General features: G+C 47.5%; 2 protein-coding genes across 5 annotated transcripts in view; both read left to right on the top strand.

The window, feature by feature from the left end:
* The window catches only part of CAST (calpastatin), a 67,937-nt gene extending 53,127 nt beyond the window's left edge, over positions 1-14,810 (top strand). The window contains exons 26-29 of the mRNA XM_027722889.2: positions 230-319; positions 12,327-12,401; positions 13,384-13,452; positions 13,590-14,810. Coding sequence (XP_027578690.2) covers positions 230-319; positions 12,327-12,401; positions 13,384-13,434 — 216 coding nt within the window. The 3' untranslated portion in view covers positions 13,435-13,452; positions 13,590-14,810. The remainder of the gene's footprint in view (positions 1-229; positions 320-12,326; positions 12,402-13,383; positions 13,453-13,589) is intronic.
* A 2,037-nt stretch (positions 14,811-16,847) lies between these two features.
* Positions 16,848-24,943, top strand: LOC113988893 (M-phase inducer phosphatase 2-like). 4 transcript variants are annotated; one of them, XM_027722905.2, is made up of 14 exons: positions 16,849-17,238; positions 17,419-17,546; positions 18,033-18,084; positions 18,295-18,336; positions 18,635-18,671; positions 18,810-18,917; positions 18,993-19,112; positions 19,453-19,527; positions 19,955-20,050; positions 20,413-20,475; positions 20,578-20,676; positions 21,043-21,176; positions 21,286-21,397; positions 21,634-21,872. In XM_027722905.2, exons 1-14 carry the CDS (start codon positions 17,129-17,131, stop codon positions 21,772-21,774), a joined length of 1,317 nt encoding a protein of 438 aa, XP_027578706.1. In that variant the 5' UTR covers positions 16,849-17,128; the 3' UTR covers positions 21,775-21,872. The 4 variants fall into 4 exon arrangements, with proteins under 4 accessions (XP_039244278.1, XP_039244280.1, XP_027578706.1 ...); XM_039388344.1 differs by lacking the exon at positions 21,286-21,397 and having other exon boundaries at positions 16,848-17,238; positions 21,634-24,943; XM_039388345.1 differs by lacking the exon at positions 20,578-20,676.
* The last annotated feature ends 879 nt before the right edge of the window (positions 24,944-25,822 follow it).

The raw sequence follows: 25,822 nt of genomic DNA on the forward strand, positions 1-25,822 counted from the left end.
TCACAATAAGTATAGCTTTTCTGTACAACTTCTCTGTGAGTGTTCAGGTCCAGTACTCAGAGAAATCATGCCTTTTGGAATCCTCAAAATAGACATCTCTCTAACATATGTGTAGAGTTCAGGTGTGCTTTTCTTTAAGAAAGGGATAATTAAAGCAGACATAAATTTCTGAATCATGAATTGGACTGTGGGAAGTGTTGCATGTTGTGTGACTTCAAAATTATTGCAGAAGCCTAGAGATGACAATGCAGCTATTGATGCCTTATCAGGTGACTTTGACACTTGCGCAAATGCTCCTGCTACACCACAGCACTCAAAGGTAGGACATTTTCTGCTAAAAACTTGAAAATTAAACAGTTTTTCACTCCTCACTTTTCACTGCAGTAGCTCACTTTAGGTTTACAGGAGCCCTGTGCAGATGCAGGGATTGTCTTACTACTGGAAATGGAGATTTGATGCATTTTGCTGTGTACTAAATATTTGTTAGAAGGAAGGTTTGTGGTATTTAGAGTGTTTTAGAGAGGTAAGACAGGCTTGGAGAGGTAAGTTGAACAGAGAAGGATAACAGGGTTTGTACAGATTAGAGTATCCACCAACTGTAGAGAGGCAAAGAAACCTTTCATCAGTGATGGGATGCACTACCTAGCAATGGTTGTAGGCTGGAGCTGAGCAGCAGTTCAAGAGGGTTTTGTAGAGAGAAATGCTGGAAACAGGAGAGAGTTTTAGGTGTGTTAGGGAAAACAGTAGAGCTGTCCAGAAAAATGCAGAAGGTATGGACTAGAGAAGTCTTGCAATGAGAAATAGAGCATTTATTTGACATATAATCCTCTTAAACACAACTAACAAACAGAATTCAGACTTCTCCCAGCATGTCTGTAATGTGTTCTAGCCCATGCCCTGGTCCCTCACCTGCAGGCAGAAGGAATGGTTTGGATTTTTTTTATTCATAATAGTTTTTGTACTCTGCTGAGCAAAGCAGCTGCCCTTGTCTGTCGTCTTCTGCTGGCCTCTCCCAGCTCATCCCTCCCTGCTTCCTGCTGCAGTACCTTCTGAGGTGGCGAATAAGGCACGAACCCTGCCAGTGACACAACCAAGTGCCAGGGCAGAATTGAGGTTTATTTCAAAACACTCAGGTTTAAATACAGCGCTTAAATATGTCACATGATCTTCCAACCAATGACAATCAAGTATTGTTTGAACATGCGTCAGAGCCTGGAAAACTACAACTCCTATGATTCCTTGCTACATCTCCCCCTTCCCTAAATAATTAACAAGTTGTAAAACAATACATTTTTTAAGCATTCTTAATGTAACCAATCTTACCTTAACTGTTTATAAAAACCAGGGCCTATCGTCACAAGGCCTTTATTGAATTGTTTACAACTTTATTGGTTTGTGCAATATTCAAGCAACCTTAAATTACCCAGGGTTTGTAGATGGGTAGAACCTTTTATCTGAGGGTGATTTTGTGTAATGACATCATCTTTATTTGAAAGGGAAATGTATTGGGTTGTAAATGTTGTGTTTGAGGTAGTGTTTAAGATGTTTTGCCATAAAGTGTATTTTTATTCTCTCACACATACATCTCCACTCAACCTTCTCATTCATACTCCGGTGGCCACCGTTTCATTCTCTCCTCACACATGCATTGTTAAACCCTTTAATGTGTTTGAATCATGGAGTTTTAGTTTTGTGTTGGTTACTGTTTGTGTGTTTCTTTTGGTTCTGTTGTATCATTTATTACTTTTTTGTGATTGTTCCTGTTTTGAAGAAGTGTTAATGTAGATTTACACATATAGGGACTAGACCCATGTCTCCTTCCCCCCCTTTTTTGTGGTTTTATAGCTTGTTTCTCAATGTGTCGTGTGTTCTTTTTGCTATTGTTGGTTATGTTTTTTCAAATCCATTTTCTTTACTCATTTTTTCTGGTGATTGTTTCTGTTGTGGGGGAGGGCTAATATAAGGCCTGACACATTTAGAAGGGATCCATTGTAATTTGGTACCCTTGGATACATAGGCATATATCCTCCGTCAAGTTACGAGATTTGCTGGTCCTGACCATTGCCAAGATATTAGATTTTTAATCATAACTGGTGCTTTGGAAGATGAAAGTATTTTAGTTTTATGTTGGTATTCATACCTGCTATGGTTTGTATCATCACAGTTTAAGAAATTTAGAACATATGATGTTTTCTTTAAGTGTTCCTGGGGGTTGTATACCAACCCCCTTCTTTTTTGCCTTTGAAGCATTTTTTGTGTGTTGTTGCATTATTCTGTTTGGAATGTGTGTGAATGGATGTGTCTTATGCAAGAGTTAGATTTTGTGTGATTAACAAGGAATTATGTGGTGTGTATTTTGACCAGGTAAATAAGGGTTAGTGAAATCTCGAAGAAAGGAGGCTTTGAGATGTGAAAGTAACTCTGTAGCATAGCATGAATCAGTTATAACATTCCTAGCTTAATTACAAAACAATTTAAATGTGCTAAGTACATGAGGAAGTTGTAACACTTGTATAGAACCTGGTCCAAGGTTTGTACCTTATTGTTCAGTTGTCCTTCCTTGTTTGTCCAGATGCAGGTGGTCTCAGTGTCTTGTTCATTTCTTGTAGTTGTTCTTTATCCTTAAAACAATCTTGGCAAACATGTTAATAACAGTTCAGTCTATTTCAGATGAAAAGTGGGCAGGAAGAGATGTGAGGATCAGGTGAATCTGTAGTTTTTGAAACAATAGTGGTGAGTCACTCTATGTCATAGTGTCTTTTGCTTTTTGGCTGAAGGCTTTAAAGATGACCTTTTGTTGTGTAGTTTTCTTTGTATTGGAGATTTCATTGTTGGTCCTGTTAAATTTTTTCTGGAACGTTTTACAGTCACCATTTCTTAATAATATCAGTTAGAGCAACTGTAACCAGGTTTAATTCAGTCTTTCAGGTGGTTGTGATTTCCAAGCAGCTATTTTGCACTCTTGTTGACATTACGTACGTTGTTTTGTGATAGCAAAATGTTTTGAGAATGTTTGAATGTAACAAATATGGGGATGTTTAAGATTCTATACTTATTATTTGAATAACATTGTTATGATAATTGCATGTATGTGGATGTATTTGAGAATTTAATAACTTTCTAATAACTTATTTTTAAAGCTACTGGGAATTTAATGAAAAAATAGGGAAAAAATTTTTAAAGCTGTAGTGTTCTGGTTTTGTGGAGATAAATGTTCTTGGTTAAAATGACACTAATTTACATAGTGAAAGATAATTACGAAGGCTTTTAGGCAACAAGGAGAATTTTTCTGTCTTTTTGTACTATGAAACAGAAGGTTTCAAATCCTTTTCTTTATCTTGAGTTCAGCAATTGATTGGTAACCAGCATGCAATCTATGCTGAAACAATCTGTGTGTAAAGTTATTTAGTTCAAATTTAGCTCCTTAGTAAATTGCTTATATTGCTCCAGTTTTTATAATATATGGAGCAGTTTTGTTTGCTGATTGATAAAAGATTTATCTTGCATTCTTTAGCATAGGTAGAAGAATACGAAACTGCTAAACCTAATAAAAGTTTTGTATCAGCCACTTTTATATTTAAAAATTATGAATTAATGAATATATTGGGCTTTAAAATGGTGAGATGTTAAATTTCATTCCATATGTAAATGTTTTTAAACTATTTTCTACCCTCTATTTCTATTGTTAAGAAAACAATTTACACTACTTTTAAGAAAACTGATTTGAAAACAAAAAACGACAAATGTTACAAGTAAAATTTATATCTTCTTGACAATGTAAAATGCAGTGGTATGAGTGAATAGTTAGTAAAGTTTTAGTTCGCTGTGTTTTGCTTTCTTTTTCCATATTATGTAAGAAAGGAGATTTTGAGTGAGAGATGAGAGGGGCTTGTTTGTCATTTTCCTCACCCAAAGGCAAGTCACTTGTTTGGTTAGCCAAGGAGTTAGTAGGAAAGTTTTTATAGGAACAGGAATAGTGGTAGAAAATGACAAAATCTAATTCTGCCCAGTTGTTAAGCAGTAAACTACTGTTATTATGTTTGAGGGGCAACACATTATTTCCTTTTTTGCAAAGGCAGTTATGCAAGAAGTGTTTTTTACCCTTTTCTTTACCTAAAAAGTAAGTTGTAAAATCTCGGTTTTCAAAAACTTCATTCTTTTCCAACTCTGAGGTAGGGGCAAAAAGCATGAAAACCCATCTTTCTCTAGGTTTGAGATATTGATAGATTAGTGAAAGGGTTTTTGTATATAGCAAGGCTGTGTTTATATGGGGTTTTAGTAGTGTATGTAAATGCCCTGGAGCCACATGCGCTCGGCACGGCCTGCCCAGCTCGGCCCTGGGCGCGTGCGCTCGGCGTGGCCTGGCCCCGGGCGCTCGGGCCCAGCACCAAGTCCCAGGTGGGGAAAGGAGCGAGAGAGGGGGAGCTTCGCCGGTGCGGACTGTGCCATCGTGGGAGATGAGAGGGGGAGCCCAGAACACACAGAAGAGAAGGACATCCGCAAACCCGGGCAGATGGAGCTCGTTCAGCCCTGTAAGGCCATCCGAGAAAAGGTCACTCTAATTAAACCTACGTCCTGAGGACCTCGCTGCCACCGTCCGAGCTCGCTCGGCCCTGGCAGATGAACCTTAGGATTAAAGGGTGGGTTCAGTTCCGTGCATACTATGTCTCACCTAAAAAATCCATTGCGCAGGCTTGAAGGCTTTGCCCACTTTTGCAAAGCCCTGTATCGACATCTTCTACAGTCACACAAAGATCAAAAGACAGAGGCGTACACCTGCCTCCAAAGGTGCAGCCAAATTAACTCAAGGATGCTGGAACATCAGAACCATGCTCGATTCTGTGGATAGCGGACGTCCTGAGCGTCGTTCTGCCCTGATTGCCCATGAACTGTCACGTCTCAACATCGACATTGCTGCTCTCAGTGAAGTTTGCCTCACAAGGAAGGCAGCCTCAGAGAACATGGTGCTGGTTCCACGTTCTTTTGGTCAGGTAAGCCCAGAACCGAAAACATCTCTCAGGAGTCGGCTTCATGATTAAAAACTCTATTGTTCCTAAACTCAAAAATCTGCCAACAGGTCACTCTGACCACATTATCTCCCTACGCCTTCCACTCCACAACAAGCAACACGTTGTCCTCTTTAGCATATATGCCACAACTCTCCAAGCTGACCCTGCTGAAAAAGATAAATTTTACACTGACCTGCGCCGCCTTACCCAAAAGGTGTCTGCAGATGATAAGATCATTATTCTTGGTGATTTCAATGCCAGAGTAGGAAAGAATTTTGAAGCCTGGAAAGGAATATTAGGCAAGCATGGTGTTGGAAGCTGCAACGATAATGGTCGACTTCTGATAGAATTCTGTGCGGAGCAACAGCTCAGCATTACTAACATTATCTTTCAGCAGAAAAATAGTCTGAAGACAACCTGGATGCACCCCAGATCCAAACACTGGCACCTCATTGATTATATCTTGGTGCGATAGAGAGATGTCCGCGATGTCCACCATACCCGGGTGATGCCCAGTGCAGAATGCCAAACACACCATCGACTGGTGTGCTGTAAACTTAACTTCAATCTCAAATTCAAACCTAAAAGAGGCAGCATCCCAAGGAGGAGAGTCCAAGTTAATGATCTCCAGTCAGCCACAGTGAGAAACAAAATGAAAATTGGCAAGGCAGCTGGGGTTGATGGAATTCCACCTGAAGTCTCGAAACATGGGGGCCTTGCACTCCATGCTAAATTTCACGAGTTCTTACTACGCTGTTGGGAACTAGGCAAACTACCATCGGACCTTCGAGATGCAGTCATCATCACCCTATATAAGAAGAAAGGTACTAAATCAGACTGCTCAAATTACCGTGGTATTACTCTGCTCTCCATTGCTGGCAAAATCCTGGCAAGTATACTCTTGAACACACTAATACCCTCCATTGCAGAAGGAATCCTACCTGAAAGTCAGTGTGGTTTCAGGGCCATGTGCTGGTTTAAGAGTTAACCAGCAGGGGAAGTGAACTCAACTCAAAGGAGAGATTATAAGTCAGAATAACAATTTACTAAAATAATACAGAAAGTACAATCATACAAACAAACAATTGGTCTTAACCCACAAAACCCAAATGTATAACCCAGTACCCTGGGGCATGAACAACGTGGTGTTCCTTGGGCCCCGCTTGAGTCCAAAGTAAAGGGAGAGGGGAAGAACCTGCTGGTGGGAGAGCTGTTGCAGTCTAGTCAAAAGTGGTGATTGCAGTGAGATGCTGGGGGGAGAGCTGTTGCAGTCTGGTCAAAGTGGTGATTGGAGTCCAGTATAGGGTGGTGATCCAAGTTTGTTTGAGAGCGATGAGCCGCAGTCCTTCTCTGGATCCCACAGAGTGGTTAAAAATGTTCCAAGACTCCAAGATTATATATCCTGCAGTTCAGGCAGGAATGCTCAGCACTTCCCTCAGGGCGGGGAGTTCCACAAAGGGTGTGAGGACAGGAGCATCCTCCTATCTCACAGGCCTCTTAACACCTAGTTTATAGCCTGAGGAGTCAGGCTCTATGGGCAGATGGTGTAAATGGTTCATTGATAACAGTTTCTGGGAAATGGCATGGAAGGCTATAGAATACACAGTTTTGGGTTACACCCATACCCTGATGAACTGGTCTCAGTTGTCCTAACTAGGACAGCCAACAGGAGCACCACAGACATGGTATTTGTTCTCAGACAACTGCAAGAGAAGTGCAGGGAACAGAAAAAGGTCTCTATGGAACCTTTGTTGACCTCACCAAGGCTTTCGATACTGTGAGCAGAAAAGGTCTATGGCAGATTTTGGAACGCTTAGGTTGTCCTCCCAAATTCCTTAAAATGATCATCTCACTCCATGAGGATCAGCACGGCCAAGTCAGATATGGCAACACACTTTCTGAGCCCTTTCTTATAACCAATGGTATGAAACAAGGCTGCGTTCTCTCACCAACCCTATTCACAGTCTTTTTCAACATGATGCTCCAAAGGGCCACGGCAGACCTCGATGATCAGGATGGTATTTACATTCGATACCGTACTGATGGAAGCCTTTTCAACCTAAGGCGAATGAAGGCCCACACCAAGACCTTAAACCATCTTGTCCAGGAGCTGCTTTATGCTGATGACACCACCCTTGTCGCCCACACAGAAGCAGCTCTGCAACGTTTAACATCCTGCTTTGCAGATGCTGCTGAGCTCTTTGGGCTCGAAGTCAGCTTAAAGAAGACAGAAGTTCTCTATCAACCTGCACCTCAGGAAGTCTTCCATCATCCCCATATCACCATTGGCCAATCAGAGCTCAAATCAGTCCAGCAGTTTAATTACTCTGGTAGCCTCATCTCCTCAGATGGTAAGATTGACGGAGAGATCGACAACAGGTTAGCGGAGGCATATAGTGCTTTTGGAAAGCTTCATAAAAGAGTTTGGCGAAATAAACACTTGAAGAAAAGTACAAAGATCAGTGTTTACAGAGCCATTGTGCTGTCTACTCTCTTATATGGATCTGAATCATGGGTCATCTGCCGCCACCACCTGTGTCTTCTAGAACGCTTCCATCAACGCTGCCTCCATACAATCCTAAACATCCACTGGTCAGATTATGTGACCAACATGTCTGTTCTAGAACAAGCAGCAGTCACAAGTATTGAGGCCATGTTGCTGAGAACACAACTGTGCTGGGCAGGGCACGTCTCAAGGATGAAGGACCACCGCCTCCCTAAGATCTTGCTTTATGGTGAACTTGCCACCGGCTGCCGCAAGAGAGGAGCCCCGAAGAGGAGATACAAGGACTCCCTGAAACAACATCTCAGCCTTGGCCATATTGATCATCATAACTGGTCTATTCTGGCCTCCAACTGGGAGGTCCGGAGACACACCATCTATAATGCTGCTGATGCCTTTGAGAAAGCACGCAGGATCACCCTTGAGGAGAAAAGGCAACGCAGAAAGAATCGTTTCTTGCAGAATTTACCACCTAAGGAGTCTTTCTGCTGTGCCTTTTGCAATCGGACGTACCTGTCTCGTATTGGCCTTTTTAGCCACCAGTGCACTTGTGACAAACATGGGTAGAGACCTTTCCCAAATCTTCGTTCGCGAAGCCCAGCCATGATTGATGATGAAATGCATTACCTCTGTTTTAAGGCCACTGTATCACGGATTTAGGGCTATTTGTTTCTTGGGTCAGTTGTGGGTTTTGCTGCAATAAAGCTGCCTTTGGGAAAAATCTGCTGTTAATTGACTTCCTCTTTGACTGAGGCAGTCTCTGTTCTACAGAATGAGTGATTTCAGTGGGTCCAATGGAAACAGAGTTAATGTCTGGGTTATTGCTGGTTATAATGTCTCTGTTTTGCTTTGGGGATGCTAGTTTAAGAAAATTTGTTAAATAGGCTGGGATTTTTTTTAAGGGCCATTGTGAGGTTACATCTGTTTTGCTATTAAAAATGTTTGATATTTCTGGCTTTGCCTCCCATTCTAATTGTTTAATTTGAGTATAGGCAAATTTATGTATGTTTGTGTTTTGAATGGATTTGGAGGTGTGTATTGCTGTATGTTGTAGTCTTGTGGGGTGTCTTTGGGCTTGTGTTGTATGAGGGATTTGTTTGTTTTGCTTTATCAAGGCTCTTGCAATGACTGTGTAAAGGGTTATGTGTTTCTGCAGTTGAAATTATAACGGGTTGTTTCTTTGCTACTTGTTTAGGTTTGGCTTTCCATGTTGTGTATGGCATATTGTCTAACAGTATTTTAAAATACTGAGAAGTAAATACTCGATCTGGGGCCCCTCCCATTATTACTATTCTTCCCCCTGTAACACAAAAGAACTTTTTATAATAGCAGATAATCTGTCAATTACTAAAGTTGTGCTTTTATGACTTAGGAAATTAAACATGGTAGCTGATAGCTGTATGTCTGCTGTGTTTTACAATGTTACCTTTAGATTGTTGGTCATGTCAGTATGTAGATTGTGTTATTCCAGCTGAAATTCTCGCAGCATAAAACCAACAGCTGCTATCGTTAGTAACGTAGTCAATACATATACTGTCCATTTTAACGTCGGTAGCTTTGACTTCGCTGATGGTCTCGGCTTGGGCAGGCATATGTTCTGTGTGCTTTCCCAGTCTGTATTCTCTTCCTCGAGCTGAAATAGTAGCCGTAGCCACGTTTGCTGTTCTTCTGCTTTTGCAGAATCCAAAACTGCTTGTCTTTTTTCTGGTTCTCTCGTCTCGCTGAGTTCAGTTTGTCACAGCTCAGCTGAGATTTCTCAGGCGTTAAATTCTCTTCTTCCTCCTCCATCAGGCCGTCTTTGGCGTAGAAGCTGTTCTGAGGCTGGCGAGGGCTGTGGGTTGGTTTCCTGGTAGGAGCGCCACGGTGGTGTTTTAACCATTGTGCATTTGCTGTCTGTTGGTTGAACCCGTGGTGACGGAAGAGGCACTTTCACTTCCGCCTCACGGCTGGAGTAAACTTGCTGTGTCCATGTTTCTGCATGGTTGTTCTGCAGCGGTCTCATGGCCGCTGTGCAGCCAGAGGGAGTTAGTGGACCCCCCTGACCCCCGCAACAGCAGTCCGTCCGTTGCTCCCCCGTTGCAGCCCCTGCTGCTGCTGGTGCTCTACCCCCAGGGCCCGCCCGCCCAGCTGCGTCCCCATATTTGCTCTGTGGTGGTCTTATGGCCACCACATAGCTAAAAGGAGCTAGTAGATCTTCTTGACCACTGCAATAGCAGCCTGCCTGTTGCTCCACGGCTGCAGCCCCCACAGCACCGGCGCTGGCGGTCTGTACCCCTGCCAGCGCTCTGCTCCACTGTGGCGCAGCCGCCGCTACACCACCCAGTCCAGGACCGCCCGCGAGGAACCCGGCCACCATTCCAGCTTCCCCCGCCACCGCTCTGCCCGGCCCGGTGCTCAGTGAGGGGGGAGCCGCTGTAAGCTGCAAGGCGGCATGAACCTGGCAGCCCCCCATGCCGCCACCACCCCAGCTCCAGGCTGTCCCAGCACCACTGCAAAGCCAGCAGCTCCGGGTGCCTGCGGTGCAGGGGCAGCCATAACCGGGGCGGGCGGCGTGGCTGCGGATGGCCTCTCAACGAAACTACCTGCCGGCCACGCCACCGCCTGGGTGGCGGGCACCACAGGCAAAGTCCCAGTCGCCGACCCCGTGCCGTTCCCCCCCCAGCCCGGGGGGGCGGCACAGCCACGAGCGGCTCTGCCACAGATCCGGCCGCCGGCCACAGCGCTGCCACCCCGGCAGCCCTGCGCCGAGAGGCACGGGGTCCCATGGCAGCCCCGGTTGGCAACAGAACCCCCGCTGCATGGACCGGGCTTGGCATGGCGGGAGGCCATAAGGCCGTGCATGGGGGGGGGGGGAGACTGCCCTCAGCAAGCGCCGCCTGCGACCCTGAACATGCACCAATGGCGGCGGCTGGGGAGAGGGGGCAGAAAGGAGCACATGGTTCCAGGGTGAACCCAGTGCCATGCGCTTCCAGACTACACGCTGCCACTGCACTGTCCCCCTCAAGGGCTCCCCCTTCCCCACATCTTTCTCCGCCAACATGCATACTCCCTACTCTATTGTCCTTGCACCACGCAGCTGGGGGGAGCACCGCGGCTAGAGCAGGGCTGGGGGCATAAAGGTCCGCTGTCCCAGCTGTTTTTGCTTCTTTGTAATGTAAGTTCAAGGCAGTCATAACCTCGTTCCATGCTGCTAAGTTCTTGATAGCTTCTATATCACATTCACTTGTTTTTTCAATTAACTTGCTTCCTGTTTTTCTCCAAGATAACACTTGGTGAATACCAGTTAAAGGTAGAGCTGGTTTATTTATGGAAATCCAATACAATAGGTCCCAAAGTCTATTTTTTTCTGTATTTCTATTCTGTTCTTTTTAAAAATGGATGATAGCTTCAACTGTGTGCTGGTTTAAAAGTTAACCAGCAGGGGAAATGAACTCAACTCAAAAGAGAGATTATAAGTCAGAATAACACTTTAATAAAATAATACAATAAGTACAATTATACAGACAAGCAATTGGTTTTAACCCACAAAACCCAAATGTATAACCCAGCACCCTGGGGCATGAACAAAGTGGTGTTCCTTGGGCCCCCCCCACCAAGTCCAAAGTAAAGGGAGAGGGGAAAAAACCTGCTGGTGGGAGAGCTGTTGCAGTCTGGTCAAAAGTGGTGATTGCAGTCCAGTTGAGGGTGGTGGTCTCAGTCTGGTTGAGAGCGGTGAGCTGCAGTCTTCCTCTGGATCCCACGAGTGGTAAAAAGGTTCCAAAACTCCAGGTTTATATACTCTCCAGTTCAGGCAGGAATGTTCAGTGCTCCCCTCAGAGCGGGGAGTTCCATAAAAGGATGTTTAGTCCTTCCCTCAGAGCGGGGAATTCCATAAAAGGGTATGAGGATGCTCAGTCCATAAAAGGGTATGAGGGTGCTCAGGAACATCTCCCCCCACCTCGCAGGCCTCTACTGACAGCAGTTTCTGGAAAATGGCATGGAAGGCTATAGAATACACAGTTTTGGGCTACACCCATCCAGTGATGAATCAGTCCCAGCGGTTCTAACTAGGACAAGCTGTCTTTTTAATTTTTGAGGAAAACCTCCCCTTATGGGATAACATCCCTCCCATTTTGCCAGTTTTTTGTTACCTCTGTGTACTGAAGCTCTGTTGTCCTTTCTTCTGGTCCTTTTTCTTCCTTTTTTGTCCCTTTTTTGCAGAGGTAAACTAGCAGGCTAAATTCTTCCTTTTCTTCCTTTTCTTCTGGTGAAATGGACACCTCCGGCAGGCACCCCAGAGCTTAATGCTCCTGGTTCCTGGTGTCTGGTGAAGTCTCGATGCGGGCAGCCATCTGAGGTGTTGTTAAGGCACGAACCCCGACGGTGATACAACCAAGTGCCAGGGCAGAATTGAGGTTTATTTCAAAACACTCAGGTTTAAATACAGCGCTTAAACGTGTCATATGATCTTCCAACCAATGACAATCAAGTATTGTTTGAGCATGCGTCAGAGCCCGGAAAACTACAACTCCTATGATTTCTTGCTACAACCTCCTGCTTCTCCTGTGAGGAGTAAGAATTACCAAAGCTTGAATTCAACAGATCTTTGAACAAACCAGTATAGTAGCTATCCAAAAATTAAATCCCATGGTCAGATGGAGCTATGGAAACGTAACCAGTTCCCAGGTGAAATTCTGCAGCAGCTTCCTTAAGCTTGCACTGCAAGGCACCAAGAATTAGGAGTTTGTCCATTTTTAGGTGTTGGTTATGATTAGCTGTGCTTTTATGCTCTATTCTCTTTGTAACTGTAATTACTTTTTTTTTTTGGAGTGTAGGACAAAAGCGGAAAGGAAACCACGACGACTAAACCAACCTCAAAGGACAAAGGAAAACCCAGAGACCCTAAAACGGTATAAACACACATACTATAGTGTGGACAGTCATGGTTACCAGGCAGTGTAAACATACAAGATGGGCAGCTGGATTTTAGATTCATATCACATGGCTGTTATTCTGAGGAGGATATTACATCAATAGGTCAAAATGGAATAGTTTTTGTAAACATGCTTATAGGAGAAAGGCTCCTGTCTGTTTCAAGGGAATTTGGCAGTAAACAGGCAAAAAAATATATATCTTTCAGAGAATGTGGTCTTCTGCAGTGCATGGTCCACAGGCTTCTCTTTCCCCAATTTGCTGATCTAAGAGTCCCACTTCACATGCCTGTAGCTGCCTCAGGTGGGATCCTCATCACTTCTCTTCCTTGACAGTTTTGAGCAACAGCATTCCAAAAGTGATTAGAAAGTACTCCTGCAACCACACTCAAGTTACTATCATAATTTATTTTTTTAAATTAATGAAGACCTACATACATTCATAAATAAATATGCAGAGTGAATCTGATGGGAAAGGGCAGGCAGCTGTTTCTATATTCAAAGAAAAAAAAGGGGGGAAAAAGGAGAAAAAAGATTAAAAGGGTAGCTTGGCTTCTGTCATCCCAAAGTACAGAAAAAGGATTCAGGTAAGGGTGAAACTTCTCCCATCACGTTGTTCTCTCACAAGGATATGCAGATAGATGCCTGAACCAGATGGTTAGATTTGGTCCGGAAATCTTAAGTTTCGCATGCCAAGTGATGAGATTTCTGATTGTTATTGTGAAATCGCCACAGATGTCTTTTGTGTAACAACAGAACTGACTGACTTAGAATTCTGGTTGTAAAATTGGAGGATGTCTCTAACTCTTCTTCAGGAGGGTGTTCTGAGCTGTGACTAAATTTTCTGTATTTCAGAGATCATATTTATATCTGGACTGTGATTCTGATGAGTGTCTGTCACTGTTTGATTTCAGATCTTTAGCTTAGTTCACAGTTTCTCACTGTCTCATCCTCTCTTTAGGCAAAGGGACAGTCCTCCAGCAGCAAATCTGAGAGGCAGAAAACAAGCTAAACATTAAAACATTATCAGGTGAGATTTCTTCTTCTCTGGGCTACTACAAAGACAACTCATGTGCATGTTATTAAGCCTAGATTTATGTTGTGAGGTTTATTTCCAGGTCACAGAAGATGAGCACTCTAACTTTTCTTTGGCTTTCTTCCCCCCAGGATCCTGGCACATCATGTAAAATGTCTTCTTTCTGTGGGTGGATAGTTACTCCTGAAGAACAAAAGCTGATGCTGAAAACGCATGGTTATTCTGGGTGGTTTTTGTACAGCGATACTTGCTGGACTTCATTTTCATCTTTCCTTTTTCCCCAGTAGTAGGCTTGGGTGGTTTGTTTCTTTCCCTTACCCAGTCAGTTCATTATAGTCTGACTATTTTTTAATTTCCTTTAGTGTTCAGAAGGAAAGAATGCTTCTATTTACAAGAAATATATTCCATCAATGAAGAGCAATGCCAAAAAAAAAAATTTCTGCAGACTTTTGCACATAACCTCCACATAGTGCCTGTAACTCTCTGAAGAGTTTGTATGTGCTAGCATTTTTAACATTGTGGTGAATGCCTTAAGTGTTCTGGAATATAGTGAGCTTTAGTTATCCTCAGCTGGGGCTGGCAGGCTTTGCTCAGGCCGGATCCTGGTAGGAAAACCACAGGTCATCTGTGGTTGGATAAAAGCTGAGAAACTGGGGATTAGCTGCTTCTTCCAGCACATCTGGTAATAAAGCAGGTATTTGGGATGCTGCCTTAACTGTAGTTAAATACACTAGGACAGAATTTTTTATTCCCCCCCCCAATTCCCCCAATTGTATCTGTACTGTTATAATTTCAGGAGTCTCCTGGACTGAACAAACACAAGTCTTAGTGTAAAAGTGACGCTGCTACCATCACAGAAAGGGAAATTGAGAAGGGGCAATGAGTCTTGGCCGAAATCAAAGTTCAGGTCCACAGGCAGACTTTTTTTTTTTTTTTTAAATCTTGTTTTGCACTGTTTCTAGTCTGTTCCTCGCACTCCAGCAGGGAATGCAGAAATAGGGCCGAAGTTAACGCTGCAGGGAACAGTCCCATTTTCCTGCCCTGCGAGAGAACAGGCACAGGCAGGCGCGTCTCACGGGTCTGCTGCAGCCAGGGCTGTCATGACAAGTGTCTCCGTGGCTTTCCCTCTGCCTTCTTCCTCTGCAGAATATCCTTTTGCACATCCTTACACGTGTTACAGCTCCTCCCATCGGCTGCCGGAGGAAGGTCTCCTACCAACACCAAAACTCGGCTCTGGGGTGTGGCCCAGGAGGCAGAGACAGCCCGGAGACTGAAGTTGGGGATATTTAAGACTCGTGACTCTGCTTCCAGTCTGCACCGTGCCACACTAATAAAAGTTTTTAAGGATGCGCTGTGTCGTTCCCGAGCTTTTCATTTATCCCTTGCTTGTGTCTTAACAGCTGTTGTAAGGCAAAAGAAACCCCTAGAAATAATCAAAAAACTCCAAAACATTGACGTATTAAAATTGAAAATTCAAAACACCCTGAGTGTTGAAGAGTTTTGAAGGCCTTCACAAACTCATCAAAATCCTGCTGCATTTTTTGCCCCCTTTCCTTTATATTTCAAAGCTGTATCTGAGTTAACTAGGACTAGATCTAACTTGGGGACTCCCATTGTGCAAGGGAAGCAGCTAAAAGATCAAGACATAAGCCCAGAATTTTCAGAAAAGAAATTACTTCGCTGGAGAAAATTCCAGTTAGAATTTGTGTTGAAATGTGCAGTGTACAAATAATTAACCATCACCCTTGGGGGACACTAGTGGGTTTTAACTTCTTGGGCAGGTGTGATCTCCAGGTGAGAGAAGAGCTAGGCACAGTCAGATACTTAGGATTGATTCCAGATTATGTATTTTTCCCAAAGACTTTACCTTTGTGTAGTGGGTTGGTTTCTTGGATTTTTTAGGCCTTCCTTAGCAACGGGGTCAGAAATCTAAGGAAGTATTCCATATCATTCCTTTCCGTAACACAGCATATAAAAGGCGCAGATAGGAGACCTTCACTCTCTTCGCTCTTCCGGTGGCTGAAGACGACAGGTCCCTCTTGCAGACAGTTTTGCTTGTATAGGCCAAAGCTTGCCTGCTCCGACCTGCCGTTATCTCCGTTCCATTTGGGAGGTGTGGGGAGTTAGTTCTACTGTCCTGTTCAGGGAAGTATTTAATTCGTTTTTGTATTTATTTGCTAGCTCTCTATTGAAGGTGTATATTTAGAAGATATTTGTTTTTAGTTCTTTTATCCCTGTTTCCCCCTCCCTTTTCTGTTTTCCCCCTTGGGAGCTCCCTATTGTGTATAATATATTCAAATTGTATATATATAATTGTAAATATATTTTTTATATAATCCGGTTGATCTGGATTGCTCTCAGTTTCTATAATTTTTTTTTCCTTTCCTCTCTTTGCCCAAAGAGGGAGGGAGGGAGGAGAGGGGCTTTCACTGAGCGTTTGGAGACTTGGCGGGAAGCCAGCTCAAACTTGCTCACTTTGTTAAAAGTTTCCAGCTGCTTCAGCATCTCCGTGGGGAAACTGAGGCAGGTTGGAAATAAAACACCAGGGCCTCGTGTCAAGGGCACAGTAGCAAGAGCAAAGAAATCAAGTACATTTAGGCACATGTGGAAGTTTGATTATTTTCTTCTTTTTTTAAAGTTTAGAACAGAACTGAAAGTTTTCTGCAGGTAAACAGAGAAGACCATTCACAAAAAAAGAAACTCCACGAAAAAAATTCCACCTCCAAGATTTCAGCTTTGCTTTCTTGAGTAACAGTCACTTCCAAGGACAAGATACTAATTTTTCGCAGAGCAATTACCTTCTCATTATTATCCAGCAGGTGCGATAGAAAGACCCTTAGGAACAACTTGAATTACAGTGTTAGGCAACATGTGAGGCCAAGGATGATGCTGCCTCAGGATTGCCTGGGGCCAGCACCAGTACAGGACTCCTGCTTCCCACTTCCCTGCATCATCCCTTCCCTGGAATACTGGAGTCCTGCCGACCCTACCCGATGCATAGCAGAAAGACACAACCCCTGTGAATAACCAGCAACAGCCAAGAAGGATTTGGCAAAAACCAGCTTTGCCATAGAAGCCTCATAGGGCAGAAAACAGATTTTCCGTGGCTGGAAAGCTCTAATGGGGCGTTTTTGGTGTAAGTCCCAGCCCAGAACATCCAGGCTGGGTGGGAAAGTAGAAGAAAAAACCGGAGTGGGCAGGGAAGAGCTGTGCCGGAGCCCCACAGCCGGGAGGGCCGCACCTCCAGCCCGGCAGCGGCTCCTTGAACCCGCGGCCGGGCCCCCGGCGCTGCGGCCCCGCCCCCTCCGGGCCGAGCACGCTCCGTTTCCGTTATGCTCCGCCCTCTCCGCCGCGGTCACGCCCTCAAGCCCCGACGCGGCCTCTCATTGGCTGCGGCGTCCCCGGTGTTGTTATTTCGTTGTTGTTGTTTCGTTGTTTCGTTGTTGTTCCAAACGAGAGCGAAAGGGGTGTGAGCCGAGTGTGAGAGGAGTGTGAGCTGAGCGTGTCACCTGCCACTGACAGCTCTGAGCTGTCCCTGTCACCTGTCACTCTCCGCTGTCCCTGTCCCCTGCCGGCTCTGGACCGGACGCAGCCCCGGCACAGCCCGCGCTCCGCTCCCGGCGAGGTGCTCCCGGAGACCGACGCTCGCTCGCCCGATCCCTCCCCTGCCATGGCGCTATGCGGCGGCCGCGGGCTGCCCGGGCTGGTGGGCACGTCCCCGGGGGTGTCACCGCTCCCCCCGCTGTCGCTGGACGCGGGACACCCGGCGGAGCTGGGCAGGTGAGGGGCTGGGGCGCGCTGGGGGGCTGCGAGGGGCTTTGGCCGCCCGCCCCACGCGGGACTCCCTCGACACGGGAGACATGGGCTGCCCCCAAGTGGGGCTCGGGGATGGAGGGCACCGTGCCGGGGAAGGGACGGGCACCACGGGGCACTGACCCTTCCCCTCCCGACCGTCCGCAGGCTCTGGGACACCTCAAAGCGGCGAGGCGGGGGGCTGCCCCTCCCGCGGCTCTCGCCCACCCTGTCCCCGCAGCCGGCGGCTTCGCCCTGTGCCCGGGACTCCGTCTGCTCCCAGCCCTCGGATGCCGGTGAGTGATGGAGCTGCTGCGCCCCCACAACCGCCCCCTACCACCCCCCGAGCCGGGGGTCGTGCACAGGGTGCTGGGGGGAGTGTTAGAGGGTCCCTGGATATGGAGGTAGGGCTTGGCCGAGTGGCTGCCGAGGGAGGTTGAGGCGGGGGATTCTGGGGGAGGATGGGCAAGAGCCGCCAGCTCTGCTCACTGGGGCTCAGCCACGGAGCACCCCGCTGGGGTCCCTGCTCAGGAGGACACGGGACATTCCATGTGGGACCGGTGCCACCCGCCTTGTGATCCTGGCGGGCAGACTGACGGCCCCCCGTGAGGGCACAGCCGTTGCCCTTGGCCGTGGTCCCTCTCCGGCCCTGGCTGGAACAGAAGGGAGCACAGCTGGGATGTGGGGGGCTCCCTGCCCGGCCGGATCCTGCCAAGGGCCCTGGGGTGGTGGCAGGAGCCCGATCCCCACCCCGGGGCTACCCCTGCCCCTTGTTCCCGCAGGATTGGGGCTGGACTCCCCCACACAGCACGACCCGGCGGCGGCGGAGGAAGCGTGAGTGCCCCATCCCCACGTCCCCCCCGGGGACACCCCCTTGCCTTCCCCTGCCTCCCACGGGCAGCAGTGCCCAGGCTCAGCCTTGCTGGGGACCTGAGCATCCAGCTGTGTTCCCCCAAGCTCCTTCTGGGGGGTGAGAACCTGGACTGCTTGGGCTGGGACGTGGGGTGCCACCCCCCCCTAAGCCCAGCTCTCCTCTGCCCACAGCTTCGAGAAAGCAATCCTGAATTCCAGGAGAGTTCTCCAAGGGTAAGTGAAGGGGCTCTGTCCCTGTACCAGTCCCAAAAGCCAGGCTGTCCCTGTCCCAGACCTAAAACCCAGGCTGTCCCCATTCCCCTCCTGGAGCCCCCGTCAGTCCATCGGTGTTTGCTCAGTGCCTGGGTGTGGTTTTGTCCCAGGGTCCCTTTGGGAAGCTAGGACAGCCCTGGGCAGGTCTCACCCCTCTAGGAGGACCTGGGGGACACAGGGGACCATGGCAGAGGGGTGGCACACTGCTGGTCCAGGACACCTGCTCTCATTGAATCCTTTTCTTTCCCTGCTCTTGCAGCACAAAGCTCCATCTGCGGAGGATCCGCTCCTTGCCAGTAAGTCCTGGAGGCTCTGCAGGGCTGAGCACAGGGAGGCCGGATCCTGCTCTATCCCTGCCCGAGTTGGGAGGAGCAGGATGGAGCCGGGGGTGGGGGGGGTTGTGCAGCACCTCTCAGCCCTCCCCTGTCCCACAGCCATGTCTCCTGGAATCCAGCACGATCCTGAAGGACATCTCCCACTCCGGGGAGTTCAACATCCGCAGAGGCCGAGTGCAGAGGGGCCGGAGGGAGTCTGAGGATGAGGTGAGGGGGGCAGCGAGGCCTGGGGAGTGCAGGGCAGGGACAGAGGGGCGCTAATGTTGTGCCCCCCCACCGCAGGAGGGCTTTGTCCCAAAGAAGCTGCCGACACTGGATCAGCAGAGCTGGCTGGCCACCGGCCATGGGGCTGCCAGGAGGGACTCCCTGGCCACGAGACCCTGCTCCACATCCAGCCTGCTGGTGAGAGGGGCTGGAGGGCTCGGGAGTGACCTGGGGCTGGGGGATCCTGGGGCTGGAGATGGGAGCTGCTGCTCCAACCTCCCCACCTGCCCTGGAGACCTGTGGATGTTGGAGATGAAGGGGTTGAGGGGGTCACGGGGACACCCGGTCTTCAAATTGGGCAGGCATGGGGCTGGCCCCAGTGCTGAGCTCCTCACGGAGTTCCTGTGCCTGTGGAGATGGATGGACCTTGGGCATGGGATCCATCCCTGCCTGGGGCTGGGAAGCAGCCAGAAGGACTTCTTCCCTTCACCATCTCCTCTGCTCTCCCCCGTCCCTCCCTTGGCTGCCGCCCTGGCAGAGTGATGCCACCATGCCCCAGGAGACTGAGAATGTGCTGACCATGAGGATGACAAGGAAGGAGGAGGCAGAGCTGGTAAGTGGGAGCCTTGGGGGTTGAACAGAGCCCCAGGCTGCACCCACAGGGTTCTCCAGGTGGGGCCTCATCCCCTGCCCTCCTGGTGCTGGGGGCTTGCTGGACCCCCAGGCAGCCACACGGGCTCTCTCCACACCGTCCGGGGAAGTGCAGCAAGTGCCGGCAGCTCTTCTGCTCGTCCTCGGAGACCAGCAGGGCCATCAGGCCCATCCTGAAGCGGGGACACCCCTGTGATGGGGACACCCTTGTCAAGGCCAAGCAGCACAGGAGGGTGGCCAGCACCCCCCACGAGGAGGTGTCGCTGGAGCCGGTGGGGAAGCCCTGGGGGGAGATCCAGCCTGTCCCTGTGGATCCAGGACTGTGCCATGCCCCGGCTCTGCTGGAGCCCCTGTTCACATCAGGGGGGCTCTGCTTTGTATCCTTACAGGAAGAGGGGCTGCAGCATTCCCGGTCTGCCCAGTATGAAGAGATCAGGAGCCTGCCAGACAGCAACGATCAGGAGCTCATTGGGGACTTCTCCAAGGTAGGGCCACGAGGATGGGGCAGGTCTGGGGGTGCTGCCCACCTTAATCTGAAACAGGGACCACCATCAGAGCCCTGCATGGGTGCAAGAGCCCAAACTGACCTGGCGGCCCTTGCCTGGGGACATGGGGCCTTGGGGCTGTTACTTCCCAGCCTGCAGCCTGCAGAGTGGATGAAGAGCCCAATCCCTGCTCCTCTGGAGCCACCCCAGTGCCACAGGCACGTCTGCCCTGGGCAGACTGCCCCCCTCCCCTGGGAACAGAGCTGGCAGCTGGGGGGGCTTCTGGGCTGGGGAAACAAGTGGCACCCTCTAGGAAGTGTCCCTGGGATGGATATGACTCCAGAGCCCATGGTCTCCTCCAGGCTCACCTCCTGCCAATGGTGAAGGGGAAGGACCCAAGCCTGAAGTACATCTCCCCTGACACGGTAAGGGGGCAGCAGCCTCTGCCCAGCCCCCCCATGGGGCTGCCTGCCTGCTCCCTCACCACCCCCCAGCTGTTCCCCCTTGGTGACGCACTCCCCCTGCAGTTGGTGGCAGTACTGACTGGGCAGTGGAGCAGCTTCATCAAGAGCAGCATCACCGTGGACTGTCGGTACCCCTATGAGTACGAGGGGGGCCACATCAAGGTCAGAATGGCTCCTGTGCCCCCTGGGGCTGGGAGGAAGGGGGTGTCTGAAACCCACCAAACCTCAGAGGTGCTGAGACCCCCACTTAAGGTCGAGCAGTCCCCCCAGGAGGTAATGAGACTACCCCAACAGGGTTAAAGAGCCCCCCCAGGGGTCACCAGGGTTCCCCAGAGGGGTTGAGTAGGCCCCTCAGCAGTGCCAAGCCCACTTGGAGGGGTTGATCCTCAATTGGAAGGAGGAGGGGGATGGTGCCCAAGTAGGTTGGGGGATGGTGGTGGCAAGGGGAGACTGGGGGCAGCATCCTTATGTCCCTGCAGATGAAATGGGAGGCAGAAGGGGAAAAAGGTGCCTCCTGTCCCTCCCCAGGGTGCTGTCAACCTGCCCCTGCAGCAGGATGTGGAGCAATTCCTGCTGGACCAGCCCATCCTGTCCCTGGACACCAGCAAGAGGGTGATCATCATCTTCCACTGCGAGTTCTCTGCTCACCGCGGGCCCAAAATGTGAGTGGGGCAACGAGGGGGGGAGGGGGAAGGCATTGGCTCTGCCAGCCCCCCAGGCACGCCCAGATCCCATCACGCGATGATCCCCCGGCCTTTCCCTGCGTCCCAGGTGCCGGTTCCTCAGGGAAAAGGATCGTTCTTGTCACGAGTACCCCCAGCTCCACTACCCCGAGCTCTATGTCCTGAAGGGGGGGTACCGGGACTTCTTCCTGCAGTACCCGGTGAGTGCCCCCACTGTGTCCCTGTCAGCAGGGCGAGGCCTGGGGACATGAGAGGGGAACGCCCTGGAACCCCGTGTGCCCTGCCCAGCCCAGCGGGGAGGGGGAGCTCTGGCTCTGAGCATCCTCCGTGAGGGCAGGATCTCCAGGGCCGGGGGACCGCGGGCGCTGGGTTTGCCCCGGGCTGGGTGGGGGCCGGAGGCTGCGCTGCGGTCGGTGACAGGGCCGTGGCTTCCCAGACACACTGCGAACCCCAGGACTATCGGCCCATGGAGCACGGGGCCTTCCAGGAGGAGCTGCGCCAGTTCCGCTCCCAGAGCAGGCTCCGGGCGGGAGAGCGCAGCCGGCGGGAGTTCTGCAGCCGCCTCCTGCCCCGCTGAGCGCTCGGGGACCCGCAGCCCCTCCGTGGGCAATGGGAGAGCTGGAGGCTGCGAGGGCTTCCCTTGGCCGGGCAATGTGCTTTGGGTTGGTCTGATTTCTTAGGATTGGTTTAATGTAGAGGCTATTGTTAGGAGTGGTTTAATGTCTTAGTTATTATTAGGATTGGTTTAATTGGTTATTGTTAGGAGTGGTTTAATGTCTTAGTAATTGTTCGGATTGGGGGTTTGTGCCTTCTTTATTGTTAGGATTGGTTTATTGTATTGCTTATTGTTAGAATTTTGTTTGTGTCTTGTTTATTGTTAAGATTGTTTTTTCATAATCTCTGATATCAAACTCCTAAGGTGGAAGGAAAGAAGGAAAAAACACAAGATACTCAATTAGCTACATAGAATATTCCTGAACTACTTTATTTTGTACAAAATCAATGCACAAAGACCTTCATAGTAGCAAATTACTTCCTTTATTGTAAATGTGGCAACGACTTTAACCACAATCCAGTAAAGGTGTTCCATGGCTCTCCATGTCCTTCAGAGATAAAAAGTCACCCCCAAGGAAATGGGTGGTACTGACAAGCAGCACAACTGGTTTCCAATATGGTTGCTTTTTTCTTACTGTGAAATTTGCTGGCACAAAATTCTTCATACTATGATTTCAGCCAAAACATAAGAGAAAATGTCACTGTCAGAATGGATAAACATCATAATAATAGAGATTTATTTTTATTTTGTTTCTCTTTGAAAAGACTTTTGCTATTGCTTCTAGCAGGACAGCTATAGCAAGCTATAGAAACTTTGCTCTTACTGCATATACACCAGATACAGAGTGTATGAGAAGTTTCTTTTTCAAAAAAATTGATTACATTTTCAGCTGAAGAAAATGCATTTCTTCCCCTCAACAGCAGAGGAATGAAGATTTTATGGTTAGATCTTGCTGGATCAGCTAGATCTCACTCCTTTACTAATATGGTTCCAGGCTGCAATCTTATTATTATAGTTTTGTTTTTTTTTAGGGGAGCATTTATTAATGCAGCTTCCCTGAAAAACGAACAAAGAAATGATCAAAAGAAACCTCTCAAACAAGAAACAAACCTTAAGCATCTAGCAACTAGATTCCTTTATATTAATAACAACAACAACATAGATTCAAATAAAACTCAACTACTTTTAGATTTAATTTCACAGACAGGAACTACAAAATGATCAGGCATCAAGAAATTTTCATATGCACAGGGAATAATACAGAAGCCATATTTCTTGATTTATATATCATGGTATATGTTTATATACCATGAAGAAACAAATGATTCTGCTTTCTGGATTAGAGCCTTGAATGGTTTAAATAATGGAGAGTGTAGCCATTGCTCTTTCTTGTGCCAGCCAGCTGCACTAAGTCCAGAAAAGGTTCTCCTTCACAAAAAGCAGTGTACGCATCTTTCCAGCCTGGAAAGTGCTTTCCCCAGAGCCAAGCAGTGGATTGTTAAACTTTTGATGCTACAATAACTCTGTCAAAGCCTTCAGGCTGATGTCGATGATAAGATTTACAGTAGCCTTAATATTTATTGAAAGAAACTAATTGTAATTATAAACACCTAAGAAAATAATTTAATTTTTCTGTATGGGTTTTTTTTTGTTATTATTATATTTATGACTTTAAAAAAATAAGAGAGACAGCACTGCCCTGGGGTTGCGTCATAGCTGGAGGCTGACATGTTCCACAGGAGAGATAAATCCACCTCTGATACCATAATGTGGAGCCTTTTCCTCTTCCTCCCACCTTGCATGGCCTTGCACCTCATCTGTCAGCTTTCTGATTATACCATGGAATGGAACTAGGGCTCAGGTTTGGAATTTATTTCCAGGATTCAGCCTATGGGTTTTGATTACTTTCATATGCAAGCATCCATTTTTAACTGCTGAGCAGCGTCCTAAAATGGATGTTCATAATAAAATTGAAAATCTTCAGCTTGTATAACTTAATTACAATGCATTAGTATGATGTAGAGGTACATTTCAGAGGTGATAATGGTTGTTTTCCATTAATGTGTCCTAATCATCAGCAAAACCTTGCTCACACTGATCTTTAACCCTTTTAGAAGCAGTTGATGGTAATGTACAAGGCCAGGGGCACTTACAAGAAAACCTGCTGTTTGTTCACAATCTGAAAGCACTGCTTAAATATTAAGGGTTATTATACAATACAATTATATACAATATCTGATGATCTGTTAAAATATGGATTAAAAAGAAGATAATATCAAAGAGAATTAACTTTCAATGAAGTCAGTGTTGCCACACCAGTTTGGCTGTCAAACAGTACATTTCCACTCTTCTAATTATGAAGGATTAGTTATTTAGTTGTCCATTTTTAGTATGGGTCTATATTCTTTGAGTCTACAGCAAAGTAACAACACACCAAGCCTGACTCTTTCTCCAGGAGTCTTTACAGCCTATACTAAAGCCTCATTAAGCTTTTGTCCTCCTCGGAGTGTCCAGCTGCATATTCTGCTGTAGTAAAAGGGTGATAATATCACTGAATACTTTGTATTACAGAAAAATATGTAACATCACAAGAAATGGTTAATAAAACTTAATTCAGCATTATGAAACTTAAAATTACAAATGTTTCTTCATTCTCAAGATGCACAGTAGAATTTCCCTGCCCTAGATATTCATAGACTTTGAACCTTTAACCACTGCAATTTATACTTGGCCATTTGCATTTCACTCCAGGGGCACATTTGTGCTGTGAGCAGCACAGTGCAGAGACAGTGATTTTTTGCTTAGGTGACTTTGAGCACCCAGTGCAGAAGTGAATCCTGCAAACACAAATTCATGACATGAAAGTGTGCAGTGATGGAACCAAACAGCACCTCATCCTTGGACAGATATATCTAGTTCCAATTCCAGGCTGGAACCACTAAAAAGCTATTATGGCTAAAAACATAATGTCAGGCCACAAAATCAACTTAGCCCCACCCTCCCAAGTGTTTGAAGTATTCATTACAGAGGTTAAAAGGATGAATTTCTAATGGTGGTAATACTCACTTTCTATTTTGAAGTAATTTTCTTTTCCTTATCGTCTCCCCCCTGCAAGTGTGACACACACTGTTTCTGACTCCATTAACCCTTTTAAAACCTCTAATAAAAGTCACGAGGTCATTCTTTTTAACTTTTTGTCTATTGTGTCTCTCTATTTGTACCTCTTAACATTTTTTAAAGCCATCGCTGAGCTATGAAGCCAATTGTCTGATCATTTTTCATTCAGCTGGCTGGCAAAATTATTTTTGCATATTAGCTACCAAAACAGAAGTATTCTTTCCCAGCTCTCTGCTGTGTGAATTTACACAGACAGTCTTTACAGCATTGCTTTGGGAATTCTCTTACTCCAACATGCAAATGCACCAAGCCTGGCACAGGGGCCTTATTTCTGCCAGTTCAGCATATGCAGAACTGTACATCCACTTGTCCAAAGCCTTCTGGAGGCAGAAAGGGTGTGTGAGTGTCAGTAAGTGGGTCTGTGTCAAGTCTCCTGTTGGCTTGAGGTCCCAAGTGGAGGTAACACCACAGAATCATTGAGGTTGGCCAAGACCCTTAAGAGTTTTGAGTCCAACTGCACTTCCAGAGGCACACGAGTCATCGCACCACGTTAGGGCCTGGCCCAGGCTTTCAAGTCCTGTTCAGCCCCGCTTAGGGCCTGTGGGAGCAAGGGAGAATCTCTGGAACTGACCAGCACAGCTACAGCCCCTGCACCTGAACCACTGTGCCATTATCAGTTGCCCCTGTACACAAAAAGAAATGGACATGAAAGTCATCTTATTTAGTAAAGGAGGACAAGGCAGTCTAAGCAAGGCTATCACAGGAGCAGGAGGAAGAGGCAGAACAAGAGATATCCAGTTGATCCCTACCCTTGAGTGAGCTGCAGGAGAGATGGAAAGATTTCAGCCACCATCCAGGTAAGCACATTGTCACCTGGCTGCTCTGATGGTGGGATAATGTGACTAGTGGTTTGGAATCAGAGGATAATGAAGCCAAGCAGCTGGGGTCACTT

Source organism: Pipra filicauda, unplaced genomic scaffold, assembly GCF_003945595.2.
Source record: "Pipra filicauda isolate LSUMZ 115617 unplaced genomic scaffold, ASM394559v2 scaffold638_size211741_pilon, whole genome shotgun sequence".
Taxonomy (NCBI): domain Eukaryota; kingdom Metazoa; phylum Chordata; class Aves; order Passeriformes; family Pipridae; genus Pipra; species Pipra filicauda.

What these genes read in the sequence shown, in the direction of transcription:
- LOC113988893 (XM_027722905.2), top strand. Translation starts at nt 17,129, where the DNA reads ATGGCGCTATGCGGCGGCCGCGGGCTGCCCGGGCTGGTGGGCACGTCC. An exon ending in AGTACATCTCCCCTGACACG is followed by an intron (nt 20,476 to 20,577) that starts GTAAGGGGGCAG and finishes CTCCCCCTGCAG; the next exon opens with TTGGTGGCAGTACTGACTGG. An exon ending in ACTTCTTCCTGCAGTACCCG is followed by an intron (nt 21,398 to 21,633) that starts GTGAGTGCCCCC and finishes GTGGCTTCCCAG; the next exon opens with ACACACTGCGAACCCCAGGA.